The sequence below is a fragment of the Dipodomys merriami genome, unplaced genomic scaffold, assembly GCF_024711535.1.
Source record: "Dipodomys merriami isolate MVZ:Mamm:240054 unplaced genomic scaffold, mDipMer1.0.p SCAF_20, whole genome shotgun sequence".
Classification (NCBI taxonomy): Eukaryota; Metazoa; Chordata; class Mammalia; order Rodentia; family Heteromyidae; genus Dipodomys; species Dipodomys merriami.
The window spans coordinates 14,820,375-14,841,853 of NW_027203382.1; the positions used below are offsets into that span (position 1 = coordinate 14,820,375).

Sequence of the window (21,479 nt, forward strand, 5' to 3'; positions counted from 1 at the left end):
AAGAGTGTGAGTGATTAGCAAAGCACTGGTCATTTTTAATGGTAAATTTAAGAAATTAAAATTCTCTTTTCTCTAAATATTACTTTCATGCAAAAAATATTTGTCTATTTTCTTGTAGCAACCTTTCTTTTTCCTGGTATACTATTGAATTCTCTCTTCCCTATTTTGGGCATCACCATTTGATTTTATGTAGAGATGATGCAGAGACCAAAGCTTTTTTTATTAGCATTAGTAATGTGAAAATGTGTTTAAGTAGCCAACAGATGCTGAAGGAGGGATGTGGTTAAAAAGCCCCTCTTCTGGAAATCAATTTTTTACCTACCAGGGACTTTTTCACTTGAGGCTTTAAGGCTGCCCGCCAAGAGTATAATTTGCTACTTTTAGATAATCTTTTGCCAGTCACTTAAATTTTGCAGTTAGACTTACATAGTGTATTTCAGTAAAATTTCAGGTCAACGAGTATAGTCATGGTACAGCCTGTATTTAAAAGATCATTAGCTACAATAAACTAATGAAAGGAATCTTTACTTAGTACTAATACCAAGTAATGTGGTGAAAACTATAAAACTGTGGAGAAAAAAATTGCTCAAACTTTGATTTGAGAAAATATTCCATTGGTAAATATTCACAGTAACCTAGGAATAGAGTAACCTAGGAATGTATGTAATACATAAACCACTTCACAAATGGCACTAGTGTCCTCACAAAGTTTGTGGTATCTACTTCGCAAGAGTATTACAGAATGGCATTAATAATGCTGGGTTTGGTCGTACATGTCTATTACCCTAGCACTCAGGAGGCTAAGACTGTCATATTGAGAGTTCTTGGCTCACCTGGGTTATATTGTAAGACCCTGTCTCAAAACAAAAATAAACTGTATGAGATAAGGTAAAGCATCTAACATGGTTTTGCCCTTAGAGTAAGTGCTCCTTAGTAAATATTAGCTAAAACCAGAAAAAAGTGTGGTTTAATGCAGTTCCAGTAATATTTATTAAATGCACATTGAGCACACTTAGTAGTGTTCACAGAGATGTTCTACTTGGCCCCCAGGCTCACAGATAGGGGGAGTGAAGCGACTACATTAATAAATCTAATGCGGAATGTGACAGCAGCTCAGCTCAGTGCAACACATTTCACTTTGAACATTATGAACTTCTGATGTGTTTGAAGCAGTTGTGTAAATGTTAAAACCACAAGTAATTATTCTTTCTCTTCTGTCACATTCTCTCTAATTTATACTGTCTCAATATTTTTGTTTATAAAAATGACTGGAAGAATGAGCGATTGTGTCAATAATGAAGACACCCCCTCATTTTTAGCAAAGAGACAGCCCCAAAATTGCAAGAAGTGAACAATTAAATGAGTCATAAATCTATCATTCACTGTTAAGTGGGGTTTTTTAAGATAGTACGGTTCAATATCTTTTTTAAAGTGCAATTATAAACTGTCCCTTAAATAAATCAGTAGAGAGAGTGAGCCTTGGTTCACTGGAAATATCAGATTGCCCGTTTCTTCTTTATTTACAAATGGAAAACTTTGGGTGGGGGAGGGGAATATGGAGACGCTTGCCAAATCTCAAACATCTGCCTTCTGTAATGATGCAGTGGAAATCTGCGTTTGAGATTCACGTCAAGCTCTCCTGCTTGCTGACAGCGTGATCTCAGTCTCATCACGGAAGTCTCCTAAATTTCAGTTGATAAATAAATATCAAAAATTGGATGATAATGCCTGGCCTAACTGACCACTAGGACAAATGGGAGAGAAGGTTACAGACACAAATCAGTGTTTGGTATTGGTTTTCAATATTTGGAAGGTAAAGATTATTTGCTTCTGCTTTGTAATGTAAAACTCATAGCATGTACAATATGTTCAAAGTTCAATATGCAGTCACCAGATAGACTGTCAATTTCACAAAAGATAACTGACAAACAATTCAAGAAACACTCAAGGCAAGATGTGAAGTTCATAAAGCCCTGGTAGTCATCAGAGGACATGGTCAGATATAAAACTTGAGTGGCTTTCTAGAATGTCTGCTGTACCCAGACTGGTACAGCTAAGAATAGTTTTGGCTTTGGCATGTCTTGGGTATTTTTCTAAGAACATGCCACAAAAACTAGAGACATTTCACAGGAGTTTCTTCATTATACACTATTATATTTTCCCCCTAAGAAATCCCCAGGAAGAGTGAAGACCTGGCTTTGTATGTAAGAACTCTGTCATCAGGAGGTCTTTAATAGGCTAAGAATCAGAGATCTGATTTACCCCACTCTCCATTACACATATTGAAATTTTCATCATTCCAAGATTTCTGACCCTCCCCCCCACCCCCCGCCACCACAATGTTTCATGGTTGTCCTTTCTCTTAGAGCCACCCTCATGAAAATGATTCCCTTTTCCAGAGGAAGGGAAGGGAAGGGAAGGAAGGGAAGGGAAGGAAGGGAAGGGAAGGGAAGGGAGATTGTGATTCATAAATGTTGGGTAACAATTTTCAATACTGTTAACAAGTTTTCAGGCACTCAGGGTGTAGTGAATGCTAGACTGTGGTCTAGAGGTCACATCCTTCTACTAAAGAATAGTTATGAATGTCATTTTTCAGTAAACTGGGGGGGGGGTCTATAAGCAACTTGCACCATTTGAAGTCATTTTCTTTGCAAAGATGTACCATTGGAGGCACGAAATATCATCCCATTATTAGAAGCTCACTTGTAATCTTTAAACGTTTTAAGTCACATGTTAAATTAATTGATAAATATCAGCATTATTATATATAACATCATGTTTAACAATTCAAATACTAAAACTATTTTTAAATTATTCTAATAAAAGAAAAATGAGGGGGCTGGGAAAGTGGCTCAGTAGTATACTGCTTGCCTTGCATGCATGAGGCCCTGGGTTCGATTTCTGAGCACCACATAAGCAGAAAAAGCCTGATATGGCACTGTGGCTCAAGTGATAAAGCACTAGCCTTGAGCTGAAGAGCTAAGGGACAGTGCCCAGACCTAGAGTTCAGGCCCCACGACTGACAGAAAAGAAAAAAGAAAAAAATGAGGTCTGTGAGCTCAGTGATATAGTTAAATCATCAGCACCAACACAAACACAACACACACACACACACACACACACACACACACACACACACACACACACACACACACACACACACACACACACACACACACACCTTAGTAGGAAAAACATTTGCTGAAATAAAAGCAAGAAATCAATAAGTGAAAGATACAGCGTGCATTCATCTTAATGCTTTTTGCTGTAAACTCCCTCAAACCAAATACCCTTAACAAATTACTACTCAAAGCAGTTTCATGTACCTGTCTATTAGAGGCTGTTTTTCAAATAAAAACATAGTGTAAGCTGGGCGCTGGTGGCTAACGCCTGTAATCCTAGCTACTCAGGAGGCTGAGATCTGAGGATCACAGCTGAAAGCCAGCCCAGGCAGGAAAGTCTGTGAGACTCTTATCTCCAATAAACCAACAGAAAACTGGAAGTGGTGTTGTGGCTCAAGTGGCAGAGCTTTAGCCTTGAGCTGAAGAGCTCAGGGACAACACCCAGGCCGAGTTCAAGCCCCATGACAGACCCCCCCCAAAAAAATCATAATGTATACCATAAAATACTAAACATTTTTGTCATTAATTGATTATGATAGAAGGTGGTCTCTCTGCATTTATAGTCATGAGAAGATTGTTAACTAAAATTTTATACAATCTTCTTTTAAAAGTAGATGTAGCTGGGTACTGGTAGCTCCCACCTATAACCCTAACCACTTAGGAGGCTGAAATCTGAGGACTGGGGTTCAAAGACAGCCTAAAGTATGAAAGTCCATGTGCTCATCTCCAATTAACCACCAAAAAGCCAGGAGTGAAGCTGTAGCTCACAGGGTACAGTACTCACGGGATAGCACCTAATTCTTAAGTTCCAGTCCCAGGATGCCTCCTCCCCCAAAAATAGCCACCCTGAAATTTAGTGTAGTGAACCCCAATGTTTTCTATTTATTTGTTTGTTTATTTACGTATTTCCCATTTTATTAGCATCAATTAGATGTATGGGAGGTTATTTGACATTGCACAAAATGTCCCTGATCACACTCATTGCTTCTGCCAGTCTCCTTCATATTCCTTCACCTTTTCTCAAACCAGTTCCAAAAAAACTTCATTTTCCATTTCAGGTACATGCATAAATTATTTCCTAATTATTTAAGACACTTATTGTAGATATTTGTCCAATACACACATCACAGTTGTATATGTCTTTATGGGCTCAGAGTATTCTGATCCAGTGTGACTAAACTGTGTTGTTTTGTGTCATTTTGTTTATGTTGTTTTGATTGAACCCAGGGCCTCATGCTAGTCGAGCACTCTTTCATGAACTTCATCCTCAGCCTCCATCTTACTGTTTAAGACTCCCAACATCAAATACAGTGAAAACAGGGATTATACCATGGGGGAGGGACATACAAAGCACCAAAACCATCACCTTATAAATATGTTAAAAACAATAGCAAGCAAGAAAAAAAACCACTTGTGTCCTTATCTTGGGGTTCATTTTGCCTAACATCATCTTATCTGACCTTTTCTGCTTGACTCAGACATATACTAGTTACTTACTGTATTTGATGTTGGTATAATTTGGGGAGGGGGAGGGAAAAAACAAACTGTTTAAATAGGGATACAGGTGGACCCATTGCAACAATGAGATGTACAAAGTGCTATGTTGAAAGACGAATTTTACAACTTTGGCAGGAGGGGTGGAGGGGTGGGGGAGGGGAGTGTAGTCATGGAGATGGGAGGGCAGGGATGGTAGGGGAAAAATAAAGGAAGCGGCAACAATGCTTGATAAGAAATGTACTTATTACCTTGCTCATGTAATTGTAACCCCTCTGTATGGTATTTTCACAATAAAAAATTAAATATAATAATAATAATATAATAGTAATAATAATAATAAATACTCCCAAGTTGGCTGGGGAAAGTGTCCTTTAAACTTTGGCATCACCTACCCTTAGGAGAAGTTTTGTCTCCTCCCTGGTCTCAACCATCATTAATTTCATATCTTCCTTGTAGTCATGTAATGCAACAAAACTCAGAAGGCTTTCAAATCTCAGAATATGATCAATTTTGAGTAGCAATGCATTATACTTTAGGGTATGAACATATTACTTGAGGTTACATTGTGCATCTACCAGCTGAAGTCTCTTGGACAGTGAGTTAGAGGACCTCTCTGATATTCATATTTTCTCATTGGTGACACAGATACTTTTAGTATCCTTCAGAGTTATCCTTCTGAGAACCAAAGGTCTTTTGTATCTATATCTAATATCAAATGCTTCCATAGCAGTTACTTGGTTTGAGGTACAGTTTGGGGCAGATAATATGTATGCTTGGTATTGTGACTATCATTAGTAAATAATGCTATATCATCCTTTCTATTTTTCATATTGTTCATTATCATTCAGTATGATCATGTTGACAAAGTTGAAATCAGGTGATTATTTGAGCATCTCTGATTCACACTACTTTTTAGCCTTCTCTCACATAATAAAATAATGTTTATACTGATGAGAATAAAGCTCCATGGGATAAACGGAATTTTAGTAGAGACATCATAGGTAGAACCCAAATTTACCCATTTTAGTTTCCTTTGTCCCCAACAACTGACTTCCATGTCAATCTTTCCATACCTGCTGCCCACTCCAACCTCACTCGACATGTGTCCTTTAGCAGGTGTAGCCTAACTTGCTAGGCAAGTGCTCTACTACTTCAGGCACACCTCTAGCCCTTTTGCCCAGTTATTTGCGAGATTAGGTTCTTATTTTTGCCAAGGCAGGCTTGGACCACAACCCTATCTCAGCTTCCTTTCGTATCTTGAATGACAGTTGCATACCACCACACCCAGCTTTTTCTGTTAAGATAGGGTTTTATGAACATTTACTCCCCTCTGGTTTCGGACAGAGATCTTCCCAATAACTATTTCTCAAGTAGCTGGAGTTAACAATGTGAGCCACCGGTACCTAGCCACATACATACAAAGAAACACACACAGAGAGAGAAATACACACACACACACACACACACACACACACACACATACACACACATATCTCTTTCTCTTTCTTTCTCAGAGGTGTTGACTTTGAACTCAGGGCCTCGAGCTTCCTAAGGGGACTCATCACTAAGCCACACCTCCATCACTGATTTTGCTGGGTATTTTTCCAGTGGAATCATACTTCCTGCCTGGTCATATGATTAGGTGCAATTGACTTATATTAAACTTCCCATTAGCTAGCAAGGGAGGTCTCAGGAACAATTTTTCTTCCTGGGCTGGCATCAAACTGCCAACAATCTCAGCCCCTTATGTACGGACATGAGCCACTGGTGCCTGGCCCTATTCACATTTGTCATTCTCCCATCATTACTCTTCCTAGGATATCATGCTGTTGTGGAGAATTATCTTGGCACAAACTGTGACCCTAAAATCTTGTCAGTGTGGAAGAATCTGTACCATCTTAAAGTTTTCATTTTTATGAGGGAATATTTCTGCCTTATTCGATGCTCCCACTTGTAGGTAGCTAAGGTAATGTGCTGTAAAATGATTAATAGATATGACAAGCACACACAGGCTCACTGAACACTCTATAAACAAATGGAGTAGGTGGGCACTTGCATAAAAAGCGGATTTTTATATTACCTGCTTGGTAAGCAGTTTGTCTCAATAGTTCACATGACCACCAATGTACAGTCATTATTGAAAGCAGAAAAAAAATTTTTCCAGTAACGTAAGGAAAGACTTGAATTTGTTCAGTTGTTCAACTCGTTACATTTTCAGTTCTCACTTCATACTTTTCCAGTAACTAAACTTTCGATGCTACTCCTGAATAATTCCTAATTTCCTAGCATGTTTTATATCTGTTTCTCAAGCACTCAAAAACGTTTAAAGAACAAGTCGTTGTTCGGTGTCACAGCCTCTAATTGTAGCAGAGGTTTAGAGGGGAGTGAGTTCAGGATGGGTTAAAGTCATCTGAAGGCATCATGAAAGCTTTGGGACTGTGGCTGATCCTTAAAGGACAAATTTGAATTAAACAGGAAAGTGAACACTGGCAGTTGGTGAACTGTTAGAGCAAAGACTCGGGTGTATTCAGAGAACCAAAGGCCTGGTCGTAGCATTGGAAATTAGGTTAGTTAGATAGAGTAGGTCAACTATGGACAACTCTGAGAGCCAAGCAGGGCATTGACCCAACTGTGTTAACAGTTGTTAAACAGCATATTACAAAAGGAATCCTCTGGAAGTGACAATTTAGAAAGATTGCACTTGGAAGGTTGGTTAGTGTCACACATATGCACAAAAGTTTGAATATGTCTTCAAAAAGCTCAAGTCCTCCTTAGGGCTTGAGGAAGAGTGATGTAACTACTCTCAAGAAGACCAGGTGAGGTAATATTGAAAGATGTAGCTATCAGAGACAAAAATCTCCAGGAGAATCATAGCAGTGGTGACAGAAACAGGAAGATTTGGTATCTTTTTGGCTATGGAGATGGAAATATAGGAGGAAATGGTCAACATAAGCAGTGTAGGGGATTAAAGAAAAGATTTTGCTGATGAAAAAAGTCATCATGATTTGTAAAGACTAGCTTCAGTTGTTCAGCAGTAATGGAGGCTCGCACTTATAATCTCGGCAACTCAGGCCACTGAATGCGATTTCTCAAGTGGTAAAGAGCTAGATTTGTGAAAAAGTTCAAAGACAGTGCCCACACCCTGAGTTCAAGCCCCAGGGTTGGAGCATACCCATATACACACACACACACACACACACACACACACACACACACACACATTACATGTCTGTGTTTATAGTTGGAAGTCTTGGAAAAGAAAAAAATAAACAAAGGATAAGATTCATAATGCCTAAACATCCACATAGAAAAAGTTTTAGAGTCGTACACTCAAAGACAGTTACATGCTCTATCGGGTTCTGCGAGGCAAGGCAAGATGCCTTCCTCAGAACATCTGATGCCAGGAATATGTTCTTTGAATTTACAACTTCTTAAAATAGGAGTCAATAAAAAAAGAGGGGGGGAAAAGAAGAAAAAGCAACAAATGTTTGCAAGTTAACGGGAAAGAAATAATTTCTCCTCACACCCCTGTTTTCACTGTATTGATGTCAGTGCCCTGCATCTTGTATATACACTTTTCTGATTTGGGGAGGGGAAGGGGCAAAAATGCTTAAATAGGGATACAGGTTGACCCACTGTAACAATGAGAAACATACTACACTATGTTGAAAAACGAACTTTACAATTTAGGCAGGGGGTGAGTGTAATTGTAGAGGTGGGAGGGAAGGGATGGTAGGGGGAAAACAAAGGAGGAGGCAACAATGCTTGATAGGAAATGTATTCATTACCTTGCTCATGTAACTAACCCCTCCTTACAGTATTTTTACAATAAAAAATATAAAAAAATAATTTCCCCTCACACTGTATTTGAAATCTTGAATATTCATACTAATTTTCGCATGATTGTTGACAAACATATAACCCATAAAATTAGATTCTGTTATCCTGCCTAGAAGAAACATCACGAGCACTTACGTTGTTTTATACGAAACAATATTTTAATCAGATGAAACTCTAAAAAGCTTCACTTGACTCTTCCAGTTTGGTTTGTGCCTCATTTTCTTACAATCTATAATCAGGAAATACATTCACTCATGCTTTATAATTTTTGTGCTTTTAAGTGGCCGGGAGACTGTGACATCGTCATAGAGTCACGTCTACATTGATAATTGTCTAAGGGGAGGATAATTTTAAAACGTAGCATGAAGAAAGGCTGAATCTGTATATTAGAAGGCTGTTGGGTGGTGGTGTTTCCCACCTCCCAGACCCCTGAGTTTAAATTTGGCCATGCTCTCTGGTGAATTTATCTTAAGCTGGGACAGCAGCCTCCACACAGGCCGCAGCATTCTGAGTGAGGAGGAGGTTGTGGTCTCCCAGCCGGCTTAAATGCAGGCTCTTCTTAGCAGTAAACCACACGCATGTATTCATCATTGATTTCCAAATGATAGGTTTCTATATCACTGGTTTAGGATCCCCAGTCTTGCATTCCTGAATCTATATTATGCCAAAAGAATAACAATTTGGTGGCTGGAAACAGAAATGGTTATTATACGGCTCCAAAATGCTAGCTGGCCTAGCATGCTAAAAACAGCAGAAATTCACTCGTTTAAAAAAAAGCTGAATTTATTTGTTCTTAAAAATAACTGGAAGCTCTAAAAATATGAATTTAAGAAGTGTCATCATGGTTCAAAATATTTTATATACAGTGTGTGAGCACTTTAAAATCTGTAACTATTCTTCTAAAATGGCATCATTTCCAAAGAGCAGGAAATATTTCAGGAGAGAGAAACAGAATGCCTTTTAAAACTTTTTTTTCTTCTTTTGTTTTTTTTTTGTTTTCAAGTATTTATTGGATGAAAATCTATGTATGCCTGTTTGTTTCTATCTTCCTCCCTACTGTTCACGCAAATTATTGTTGGAAATCCAGGCACAAAGACATAGATTCTTGGAATTTCTCAGAGTTTACTGCAGAAAATATATTTTTAAGAAACTTTTCATAGCCTCCATGAAGCATTTCCATCTTCTCACACTAGCCTAGTTCTTGTCATATCACAGGACAACACGTTGTGTGAAGCGGTTTTACTTCCTTTTAGCAAAATAACTCCTTCATGCAAACCAGTATCAGCATCCACTGAGCTGGGGTTTGAGCTTCTGATCTGTTCAGGCTTCATTGCACTGCTTAACTGACCTTTTTTTCTTCTTCTTTTGAAATTACTTAGCTATTTTTCCATTTGATTGTTTATTGAAACCAAAGATCACAGAAGCTTAATACATAAGTGACACATATACCCAGTGTGTCTATCTGAAATTTATCTGACAGGAATCTTGCTAACCTATCCCTTCAGACTGAGATCCTGACATAGCCACAATAAGGATTCTGAAAAACAAAAAGTTAAATAGAAAAGTCCTCTGAGCATTTTACTTCAACAAAAATTTTTTTTCAGTAAATATTCTATGCTATTTCAGGTATCTATAGATACATTTTTATGCCATAGGTTTTACCATCATACATTATACAAATTTTAGCTTTTTGACATTTTTAGCTAGCTATACTGTAGCAAGTTTTCTTGAAGTTTTATTACATTCAATGAGTATTTCTTAAGAGATTACTTGAATTTGACACATGGTTTGAGGGTGTTTTATGTCCATTTCTTCCATGTCTATAACTGGGAAATTTTTGTGCATCTTCAAATTTTGAAATTTAATCTTATACTTATTTATTAGATAATCAGTCTATTATGCATACATGAAATGAGACAGATAATGAATTGGATATGAAGAAGAGATGTGCTGTGTGCTGAATGTTCCCAATATATTTTCATTCAAAAAATTTTTCCTATAAGTTTATCCTGTTACATACCTGTGCTTTGCCTTCTTGATGTCTCCTTACTTCTACTTCAAGCCATCAAAATCACCCCCAGAAAGGTCCACAATATCAGTCCTTCCTGCTCCTCAAATATCCAATGCCAGGGGATTCTGACCACCTAGAGGCTTATGTTTTTCCTTCTCTCTGTAACTTTATTGTGTCTAACTTTTTACCATAGAAACCTAAAGGGTTTTAGCCTGGATTTCAAGGTCTGCACATACCAGCTTCTGTGTTTTCCAGAACTTTCTCTTTTCATTGCTTCCCCTTTAAACAGGTTCCTCTCAGTGCTCCTGACTGTGTATCAGTGCTCCTGATTCTAAATCCCTCATTCAGCCCTTTCCCACCATCCAGACACAATACCCAGCCGGCATCTCTTCCCATCTCCTCTTTCTCTTCCAGACTAAAATCAATTCCTTAACTCTTCCATGACTCTTTATTGGATAATCTCTTGTTGCCTGGAAACTGAATAGCACTTAATCTGGATTAGACTGTGGGTACCTCATTCTAGGCTGTTTTGTTTAAGGCTGTACCTATTCCATAAGCATGTATTAGGTTACTGCAATAAAATTTAAGAGCCACTCAGGACTAGGGCTCTGTCTCTAAGTCCTTACTAGGTAACACACAGTATCATGCATCCAGGCGTAATTGATACTTGAGCTTTGCAACGATAATAATGATGACAATAACAATGAGGTTTAACTGTCTCCTTCAGAGAGCCTCAGAACACAACTAGCTAGCCTTGTTGAATCACATAGTTGGTTTCTCTTATTCTCCAATCAAGAGTGGAGCACAAAGTCAGCAAATGGCTTTCTCAGGTTGCATTTCCAATCAAAGTCTAGCTCTTCCTGTCATGGAACAGTATATTTTGAATATGAAAAACAGAGCATTTAAGATGTGTTTTTCTGCCTGGAGAAAGTTCTAATAAAGCCCTCTTAATCTTCCCATTGGTAGCTCTACCTATGGCTTGGCAAATCATTACTTCAGTGAAGGCATCATTGCTTCATTTCAGCTTCTTAGAAGGAGTGTTGTTTTTTTAAAAATCTGGGGAGCAGGAAATTCTGCAGGGCTTCAAGACTAAACACTGAACTTGGCGAGGAGGGCAAACCATATGTAAGAAAAACTGGAGGAAGAATTCACTCAGAGAAAGGACGTGGCCAACACTATGTGTGTGCCTGGCTTCTCTAACTCCTGCATGTCCTTGAAATTATACCCTTCACGGTTTGCCCTTTTTTCATCTAAGGACACACAGACACACACAATAAAACCCAAACCAGCAAACTGAAAGAGTGAGTCACAACAGCCAGGCCTCCACCAAACTAGTCAATTAAAGTACAAGACTAATTCTGTGCTTTTCTTAGAGCCTGAATGACTCTCGGAATGTCTTCCTGAATCTTCTTCATAGGAAGAAAAAACTGTGCTGATTTCTGAGAACATTGATATATACTCACTCTCTCCTCATAAGAAGTGTTTAATCTTCTTCAGGAACAATATTAAATACTAGTTTTATGTCTGTGTACTGTGACCTTCTGTTAAGCGTGTGTGTGTGTGTGTGTGTGTGTGTGTGTGTGTGTGTGTGTGTGTGTGTGTGTGTGTGTGTGTGTGTGTGTGTGTGTGTGTGTGTGTGTGTGTGTGTGTGTTGGGACTTAAAATCAGGGCCTGGACTAGGTCCCTTAGTTTTTTGCTCAAGGGCTGAGCCACATTTCTTCCTCCAGCTTTTTTGGTGATTAATTGGAGATTAGAGTCTCATTGACTTTCCTAAGCCTGTGCTGACTTCAAACTGAGATCCTCCGATTTCAGCTTCCTAAGTAGCTAAGATTACAAGCTTGAGCCACCAGCATCTGGCATACCGTATATTCTTAGGAAAAATGTTTTGAGTCTCCATTTCTCACTGAGTTCTGCCATTGTTTTGTGTTACCAGGGAATGGATATGGCAACCCCCGAAACTCACCAGGTCTGCTGGTCTCACCTGGTAACTTGAACAAGAATATGCAAGCAAAATCTCCTCCCCCTATGAATTTAGGAATGAATAATCGTAAACCAGATCTCCGAGTTCTTATTCCACCTGGCAGCAAGAATACAATGCCATCAGTGGTAAGGCAGAACTACATTTTAAATTGATAGTATATTTGTATCTCTAGAGCTATTTCAGTATCTGTCTAAATTTATGAATTACTTAAGTTCTTCCTGAAAATTAACACTCTTAACTGAAAGTATTATCAGTACAATCAATGGAACGCTTTTGTATTTAGCATTATTTCTGTAGCTGTTTTGTATTTTCCTTTTCTATGTTAAAACACACAGACATACACACACATACACACACACACACACACACACACACACACACACACACACACACACACTAAACTCCTCTGTGGAAGTGTTATCCTGAAACAAGAACATTTCCTTCTAATGCTTCCAATTTATAGTTGGAGAAACAGTCAAATTGTACCCTTAATAAAATCAGAAGTCCCCTAAAAAGAAGAATAATGAGTATATCATAACATAATATTTTTACAGTATGGGGATATTTATGTCGTCAAGATACTGACAATGAAAAATACTTTCCGTACTTCTGAAAGGAATTCTCTTATAATGTCAGTTTCTTTCTTAGAACTATTGCAAGTTTAGTTTACCTCAGTTCATCTTTGCATATACAATAGCTCTCTAAAGCAAACTGAGTTAAAATGCTTGACATTTTGAGAAGAAAGGCTGTGGGTTATAATTTATATCAAAAACAAGTTGTACTGGATTATAGCTCAATGGTAGAGCATTTACCTATTGAATAGGTAAATGCTCTACCATTGATACAAAGCCTTGGGTTCAATCACTAGCCCTATGGAAGAGTTAAAGACAGAAATGAAATATCTATTTATTTATTTAAGGAAATACGAATAGAAACAAATATTAATAGGTACATAAAAGGAAATAGATACAAATATGAATTGAAATATATATTATATCCCCCAGGCCCTATTTTTTTCTCACTAGTCTGCATGCCAAAAACGAAGAGAAATGTGTGGAACCACACACAACAGCAAAGACTTTTATCAGTCTTCTCCAAATTAACTGTCTTTAAGAGTGAGAATCTTTAAAACTCAGATTCAGTAGACAAATTTAGATCACTCTGCAAACACATTTCTTTTTTCTTCTTCTTTTAAAACATTTTTTCTGCTCTGTGGCAAACTGCAGAGTAAACCAGTCCTGTGAGATGATTAGTTTATAATGGCACAGTGCAGATTAATTTTGAATATCAACCAAAAATATCACATAATATGCTACAGTCCCTTTGGAAAAGACTGAGTCTAATAAATAAAACCTCCAACGGGGTTATAGCCAAACAGTGTAGGCCATGTATGGCAGGCTGTCTCTATCAGCATATTTATTCCAAGACCTTTGAAACTGATGGGAGTTTTTTTGAGTGGTTGATCCGGTCTCTGGCAACCAGGTATGACTCCCCACCCCCGACCCCCACCCCTGCCTCCTGTAAGTGGAGTTTCAAAGTGTAGTCTTTTTTTATTTTTCTACTTTTCAAAATGTAGAGTTAAAATAATGAACACTGAGACACTGACCTGAGCTGGAAACTGGATAGATTGTCTTCACATTTAAGACAAACACCTCATTAAGGGAAACAAAGAATGCCTTTGTAAGGAGTTATCTTTTGAGTCCAGGCTTTAAAAACTGTTTAAACTCTGTGTCTATCAAAAGATGCTTTTTCTTTGGTTGAAAAGATTTTGCCCAATTATAAATATTTACAGACACTAATTATTAAAACTCCTTCCCCATGCTCTCAGTCTGAGGACGTGGACCTGCTTTTGGTAAGTGGTAGAAACGCCTTTCTTGAATCATGTGTGCAAGGAAATATCCAACACTATTCTTTAATTGATGGAAGTAGTGCTGATAAAATCAAAAGTTTGGAATCTGATCATAATCTGTCCACATTGATTATATTTAAATACCATTAACTTCTACTATCACCTAGAAAGGGGAAAGAATGATTATTTTTATATCCAACCTCTGTAGCTGGAGGCCATGCCTTAAATATTTTAACACTTAATTTACAGTAAAACCCAAACACAAAAATATTTCTTTTATTATTATAAAAGTACAATATTTCTTTTTCTGAGAATTAAAATTCTGTGATTTTTTTAAATCTCCTTTCCATAAGAAGTTAAATACAGGAATTAGTGCTTTCCCATCTTTTTGGAGTTTAGAAGAATCTGAAGAAAGTGATGAGAGCACCACCTGCTGGTCAGAATATAACACAAGCCCTACCTGTCTGTATATAGAGCTGAATAGAAAACCCACTATGGTTGATTTTAATTTTTATTTAATTTGCATTTGAATAAAACTGAAACAATGGAAGTACAGTATACATATTTCATCAGTTCTCAACATAGTCTGTTTTTACCCATAATAAAGCTATGGTACTTGTTACTAGTTCAGTTGCCTAGGAGATACTGATGTAATGGGTTACTATAGCAACAGCTGGTCTCTTGAAGGATTGTAAATGATAGGGTTGGCAGAGTTCATAGAGACACATGTTAAATGATTAATTTCATGAGCTTTGTACCAAGTTATTTCTTTATGTGCAAAAGTAACACTGAAACTAATATTATTAACTTCTTAAAAATGTCATCAGTAATATCTTTTTATTTACTTTAAAAGAATCAAAGGATAAATAACTCCCAGTCTGCTCAGTCATTGGCTACCCCAGTGGTTTCCGTAGCAACTCCTACTTTACCAGGACAAGGAATGGGAGGATATCCATCAGCCATTTCAACAACCTATGGTACCGGTGAGTAGCTTTGCTGAGGGCGAATGCTACACTAAATAATTTTTATTGTAAAGCAAGACTGAAAGGTGCTGTCTTTAACTTATGAAGAAGCTTTAGCTTATTAAGAAGCTCTGTTTAGTACCTGTGGTGTCCAGAACACACTGAGCCATTACCTGTTCCTTACTAAGATAAAATGAATATCCACATTTTTCTTCCTTAAATGGCTAAAGATTTATTTGCCTGACCTGAATTCACAATAGAAGAACATTTTCAAGGAAATTCAGCTGTTATTTCTTTAATGCGACGAAACTCACTCTCTTGAGATTGTATAAGGAACATTTCTAGACCATGAACTGTGGCTATATCATACTATGAGACTATAGTCTAACAAACTCGAATTCCACACTATAGTAATCCAGCGCTTGCATTGAATACTTATTTTTGGTGAATAACTTATTCCTTTTAAATTAAAATTACCCCTGATGATCGAAAAGATTGATCAATGTCAAGACAGTTGTAGAAATTGAAAATATTTACATTTGTTTGAGCATTTGAGAGGTTTCTAATGAGATATTTCCTCTTGTTGCTTTATTCTTTCATCTAGAATACTCTCTGAGTAGTGCAGATCTGCAATCCCTGTCTGGGTTTAACACTGCCAGCGCTCTCCATCTTGGTTCAGTAACTGGTTGGCAACAGCAACACCTACATAACATGCCACCATCCGCCCTCAGCCAATTGGGGTAAGCAATATTACTTCTTTCCTCATGATTATAGAACGTGTTTTTAAGTGACAAGTGGCAGCCTTTACATATGTGCTTCAATTCAATTAGAGGATGTAGAATTCGACCTTGTAAGACTATGAAAGCAATATTCAGACCAACATTTTTTGAGAGACCTATTACAGCCCTAGTTTTAAGAGATTGAGGCAATCTGTGACAGATGCATTTTCTTCCTTGTGTTTATGTCATTTATTTCCACTGTGGACAATAATAGACTTTTTATCCAGTTAGATTTTCACTCAGTTCACGCAGAAGCATTTGCAGTTATAAGCTTTTTAAGTTTTTGAGATTATCATTTAGCATAAACCAGTTTGAACAAATGTGAATGTAACGTCCGTAAGACTGACTTCTACATTTTTATACATACTGTGTATTTATAATATAGTCATAATATATTTATATATTAATATATTATATTAAAATACATGAATCAGTACTAATTAGTACATGCAACATGCATTATTATATTGAGGCAAAGGAATACTTTTTGTTGTTTTTCTGGTCAAAAGAACGTATCTTTCTGCCCCCTTGTGGTAGCTTTGAAATATGTCTTTGTCATAGAAATGACATCTCCTGTCATCTGTAGAATCTTCCAAATTTTAAAATACTCTGACATCATAATTAACACTACTTCTTATAAAACAGTTTTTAAAAACTAAATCTTAAACTGAGGATATTCATTTAAGTTCAATAATTTCAAAACTACAGTTAATCTCAAAAGAAAATAGTAGGGATATAAAATATTTACAGATAAGTGTTCATACTTTAGAAAGATTTTATATACATAGCCCACCTCTGCTTTTCCACTGAGTCATTTCACTATGGTTAAGAACATTAGTAACTGCTTCCATATCCATGATGGACTATAGTTAGCTCCTGGGTTATTAATTTAGTTCCATATTCATGGGGATGAGAATAACCCATTATTTAAAATAAAAGCTGTTGGATAATATCTGAACTTCATTTTTCATTCATTCACCCTTCTCTCCTCCTCTCTCTCCTTTCAGGTAGTTTTGATATGACATGAGTTAAAATCTGATTACACTGCTTTACCCACTCAGCAGTGGTATTTGTCCACACATGAATCACTACATCATTGAAAATCTAGCTTTTCATGTAAATAATAAAACAAATTTGCATGACATTGTTTCCCTGCTTTCTTGAAAGATCACTAATGACTGGGCAGCAAAGGCTCACACCACTAATCATAGGTATTCAGGAGGCTGATATCTGAGGATTGAGGTTTGAATCCAGCCTGGGCAGGAAAATCCATGACACTCTTGTCTCCAATTAACCAACAAAAAGCTAAAGTGGAGATATGGCTCAAATGGTAGAGCACAGTGAAAAAGCCAAATGAGAGTGCAAGGCCCTGAACTTAATCTACAGCACAGGCACACACACACACACACACACACACACACACACACACACACACAAAATCATTGATGTTTATGCTGTATTAAGTTGGCTAATAACAAAGTTTCTCTTCAGACATATAAATTTCTTCTCCAATGCTAAGTATCCAGTCAGACATTAACATAGCAACTTTTTGGTGATTATCACTACGTAATGTCATCCATGCAAATTTACTAATACATATAGCATTTTACTGCCTTGTCTGAGCAGTGAATCCACTGCTTTTTGTCAGTGATAATGTAACTGCTTATTTCTTACTTTCACAAAATTCATCCACTATTATATACTAAATTTCCCTAGAAAGTATCCATGTCAAGAGCCATATTATCTCATCCAAATGTCCCTTTCTTTTGTTTTTCAATTTTTAGTTATGGACACAATTTTACGTGCATGTTTTAACTGTACTATAGTTTTGAAATGCTTCTATATTACATGAGAATACAATTCCTTGCTACCCTTTATAGAAGCTTCTTTAAATGAAAAAATGACAGTGCTGGACTAGAAAGATGCTGAGCACAACAGCCAATGATGAACCTTTTGTTCAGCTCCCATTTTTCTCAGCAGTGAATCTTGGGTATAATTTAACTCCTAGTTTAGTGGGTTTTAATTGCACTTAGTCTCTTCCCTTAAACCATAAAAAAAAACCCTTTCAGTCTTTCTATTACTTCTCCTCCTTTTCCTCTCTCCTTTTTCTTCTCCTTCTCCCTCTTTCTCTCATGTCCTCTTCATTACCTTACAAATTGTCTCACCTCTCCTGTACACCCACATGGTAACTTTTTGAAAGTTCCTTCAAATTCTACTAATGAACTCTCCCCTGCACATCATTAAGCATTTTCCAATGTCAAGTTGCAATATTTATATAAAATAAATTACATGAGCTGCCTTAGTTGTTTAGTGTCAGTTTAAATAATAGATATATTTTCCAAGTTCAAAGTGTTTCATAGACTTCTGTTTTGTGTACATTCTTTTTTGAATACATATAGTAGTCAAAGAACAGAAGTGGTTTTAGGTCCGCCAAAATAGATATTATTCCCAGAAGCCAAAATGGTTCTTGAAATTCTTTCTCTAAATTGCAGAAGTAGGACAGAGCTATTCCTATTTGGTCCATGGGAAAGTATCTATTTTATCCTTCAAAACTTTAGGTCTTCAAAGCTATGTTCTAAAGATTATCTAGTACCTGCTACTATATAAAAAATAGGTAAACAGCATAAATTTATTTCACATAGAATATACTTTTATGGCAGAGAAACTTTCAAAATTTGAAAAGTGATGGTCAAGTTGTAGATACTTTTCTCAACTACTACTTTTAAAAAAAAAGACAATCTGTTTTCTGGAAGCATTTCCACACCTTGTTTTTATTTATAAAGGTGTTCAGTACGTATTATGGAGAAAGATAACTAGCTTGATACTCTGACTTTCAGCAGGAGAGTGGAAGAACTTAAAATAAAACTATATAGTCATGTTGGGGTTCCAAACAATTTGGGAGATGGAAAGGTGTTTTCTCAATGCAAAGGCATGTAGAGTAGATGAAAACTAGATATAGAACTCCTGATGCGAACAACTTTCATACCCGACTCCTGCCTTCTTCTATGCTCACCCATACATAGAAAGTCTCAATATTTGGTTCACAAAACAAGTCAAGCTACATATAGACAAGGTTTACAAGTAGATCTTCTATCTGAATCTAGCATATGTAAAGATTTTACTGCTATTTCTTTAAGTATTTCTTTGGGTAACAGAGACTAGCCACTCTAGTCTGTATTCTGTATTGCACTATAATGAAGCTGAGCCTAAGATATCCCTTATAATGTATCATTATAATCTTAATCTTCAGAACTACTCAGAATGCCTGTGTATATTTTCAGTGTCAAATGAAATCCCACCAAATTACAAACTTGGGTTGCTCTATTCATAGTAAAAATCCCCAATGGAGAAGAGATACAGCTAAACCTACGCACACACTTGATGAAAAAAATAAGTATATAATGAACCTTCTAAAAATTATTGAAGAATCATTTTGATTATGTGAATTTTACTTGATTCATCTAGACAAACTATCTGGTCCATCTCAATTTTTTAAAATATTTTATGTCATCCTGTCTATGATAACACTATTGATATGTCAAAAGGGAAGTAAAAGTAGTGATATGCCACATTATTTTTATCTCTTAATTTTCATCCATTATTAAACTCTTGTGTGATCCATAGTAGTATCATGAAATTAAGTTCTGGTGAAAAAGCCTTTGTTAGCCAGAAGGAGAAAAATTCTTTCTTCCAGAAATCAAAAGATGATTTCCTCTAACATCAAAATGAATCATTAAGTAACTGTGAACCAAGATAAAAAAAAATTTCACCATTATGGTCCTTTTGAAATACAGGTGATTTTCTTTCCTCCATTTTGATATCCTTTTGATTTAAAGATTAAATAATTAAAATTCTTAGGAAATTAGTAAACCAATATAAACTGTAAAAGAATAAACTATTAAATAGTTCGAGGTATAAACAGCAAATTGAAAATTGCATATACTCGATGTGAAATATTGACATATGGATGAAAACTGCTTTAATTCTGTGAGATCAGAAAGCTAGAGAAAGGCTTATTAAAGAAACAAATAATTCTTTATGTTGTTCTCTTACATTAGCTCCTCTATTAATAAGAGAACGAAAGTAGTTCTTTGCCAGTAGGTGGTGCTTTTGTATAAAACATTACCCCAAGATAAACTGATTTTGAACTAATTTTATATCTGTATACGTCTTGAGCCTGTAGCATCTCCCAAAACGCCAAACTCAAATTGCTCTCTTGTTTCCTCTGAAATATATACCAGTCTCCCCTGCCCATACTGACATTGTTTATGCCGCCTAGCATTTCCATCGAAAGCAACATAGTTACATACATTAACAGACACTTTCCCTTGTTTAAAATAAGTGGGTCTGGATTCTTTACTATAAATGTTCCTCAGTAAGAGATGCTAAACTCTCATGACAATGTGGTCAAGTCATGCTGGCTGTAGCCAAGAGTACCAGTACAATCTGAATATCAGCACAACCAAAAGCATCTGAGAATTGATGCCAGCTAACATGACCACACTTTATCCTGAACAAAATCATTGTAATTGCTCCTGTACCACCTAAGGGCTTTAGTGCTTTTCGGTACATAATTTGAAGTGTCTAAATTCTCTCACAGTTTGGAAGAGGGATACATTTTATTCTTCAGGAATAAGTGAGGATTAATTAAGTAAACATTGTACTCCATTCTTACGCACAAAAAAACACCAGATTCATCAGTCCCTTCAATGAAACCAGATCCATTATCTTCATGCCAATTATAAATAAGGACTGAAAAATCTAAGTACCCCCACCAATAATACAGCCTAGCAATAGTAAACTGAGAGAATGGTGAAAAATAATGTCTCCTTCCTATGTGACAGTGAAGGCTGAAGACAATCTTATTTATCTACTTAAGTGGAACCAAAAAATTTGTCTTTTAATTAGTATTTCAAATTTCTGTAGACAAATTTCAATCTCCTTCCCCCTTTCCCTACTTCTCTCTCTAGCCATGCATTTTCATGAGCCATGAGTATTGTGTAGTATTTGTTGAGTCCTATTCATTTGAACTCTTCACTTTCTCAGAAGACTATGTACCTCCTTTTGTATATGTGCATTCATTGGAGCGAAATGTTTATATGGATAATAAGCCCTGAAAAATAATCCTCAAACATTAGTTAAAAACAAGAAAGGTCTAATTCAAGGCTAAACACTGTATCTAAATGCTTAGAAAAAAATAAAAATTGGAAATAATATAGGGACAAATTCCATGAACACGGAGAATGCTTTTGAGCACCACGTCTGCTTAAACCTTTCTGAAACAATAACCTATACATTTAGGGTGCCTATCAGAGACTCGAGATATGATTCGTGAGTCCTGGACCAAGTAAATACTGTGAATTACAACCAAACAACACAACAAAGGCATCCTGAATCGCTCTGAGGCAGCGATGTTCCCAAGTGCTTCTCAGCACATC

General features: G+C 36.6%; 1 protein-coding gene across 19 annotated transcripts in view; it reads left to right on the forward strand.

Moving 5' to 3' along the window:
• Mef2c (myocyte enhancer factor 2C) overlaps positions 1-21,479 on the forward strand; it is a 185,911-nt gene that overhangs the window by 159,629 nt on the left and 4,803 nt on the right. For 12 of the 19 annotated variants that reach the window (XM_070031119.1, XM_070031122.1, XM_070031123.1 and 9 more), the window contains 4 exons: positions 12,404-12,576; positions 14,280-14,303; positions 15,154-15,283; positions 15,867-16,002. In XM_070031119.1, coding sequence (XP_069887220.1) covers positions 12,404-12,576; positions 14,280-14,303; positions 15,154-15,283; positions 15,867-16,002 — 463 coding nt within the window. The remainder of the gene's footprint in view (positions 1-12,403; positions 12,577-14,279; positions 14,304-15,153; positions 15,284-15,866; positions 16,003-21,479) is intronic. The other 7 variants (XM_070031126.1, XM_070031130.1, XM_070031132.1 and 4 more) reach the window with 1 other exon arrangement.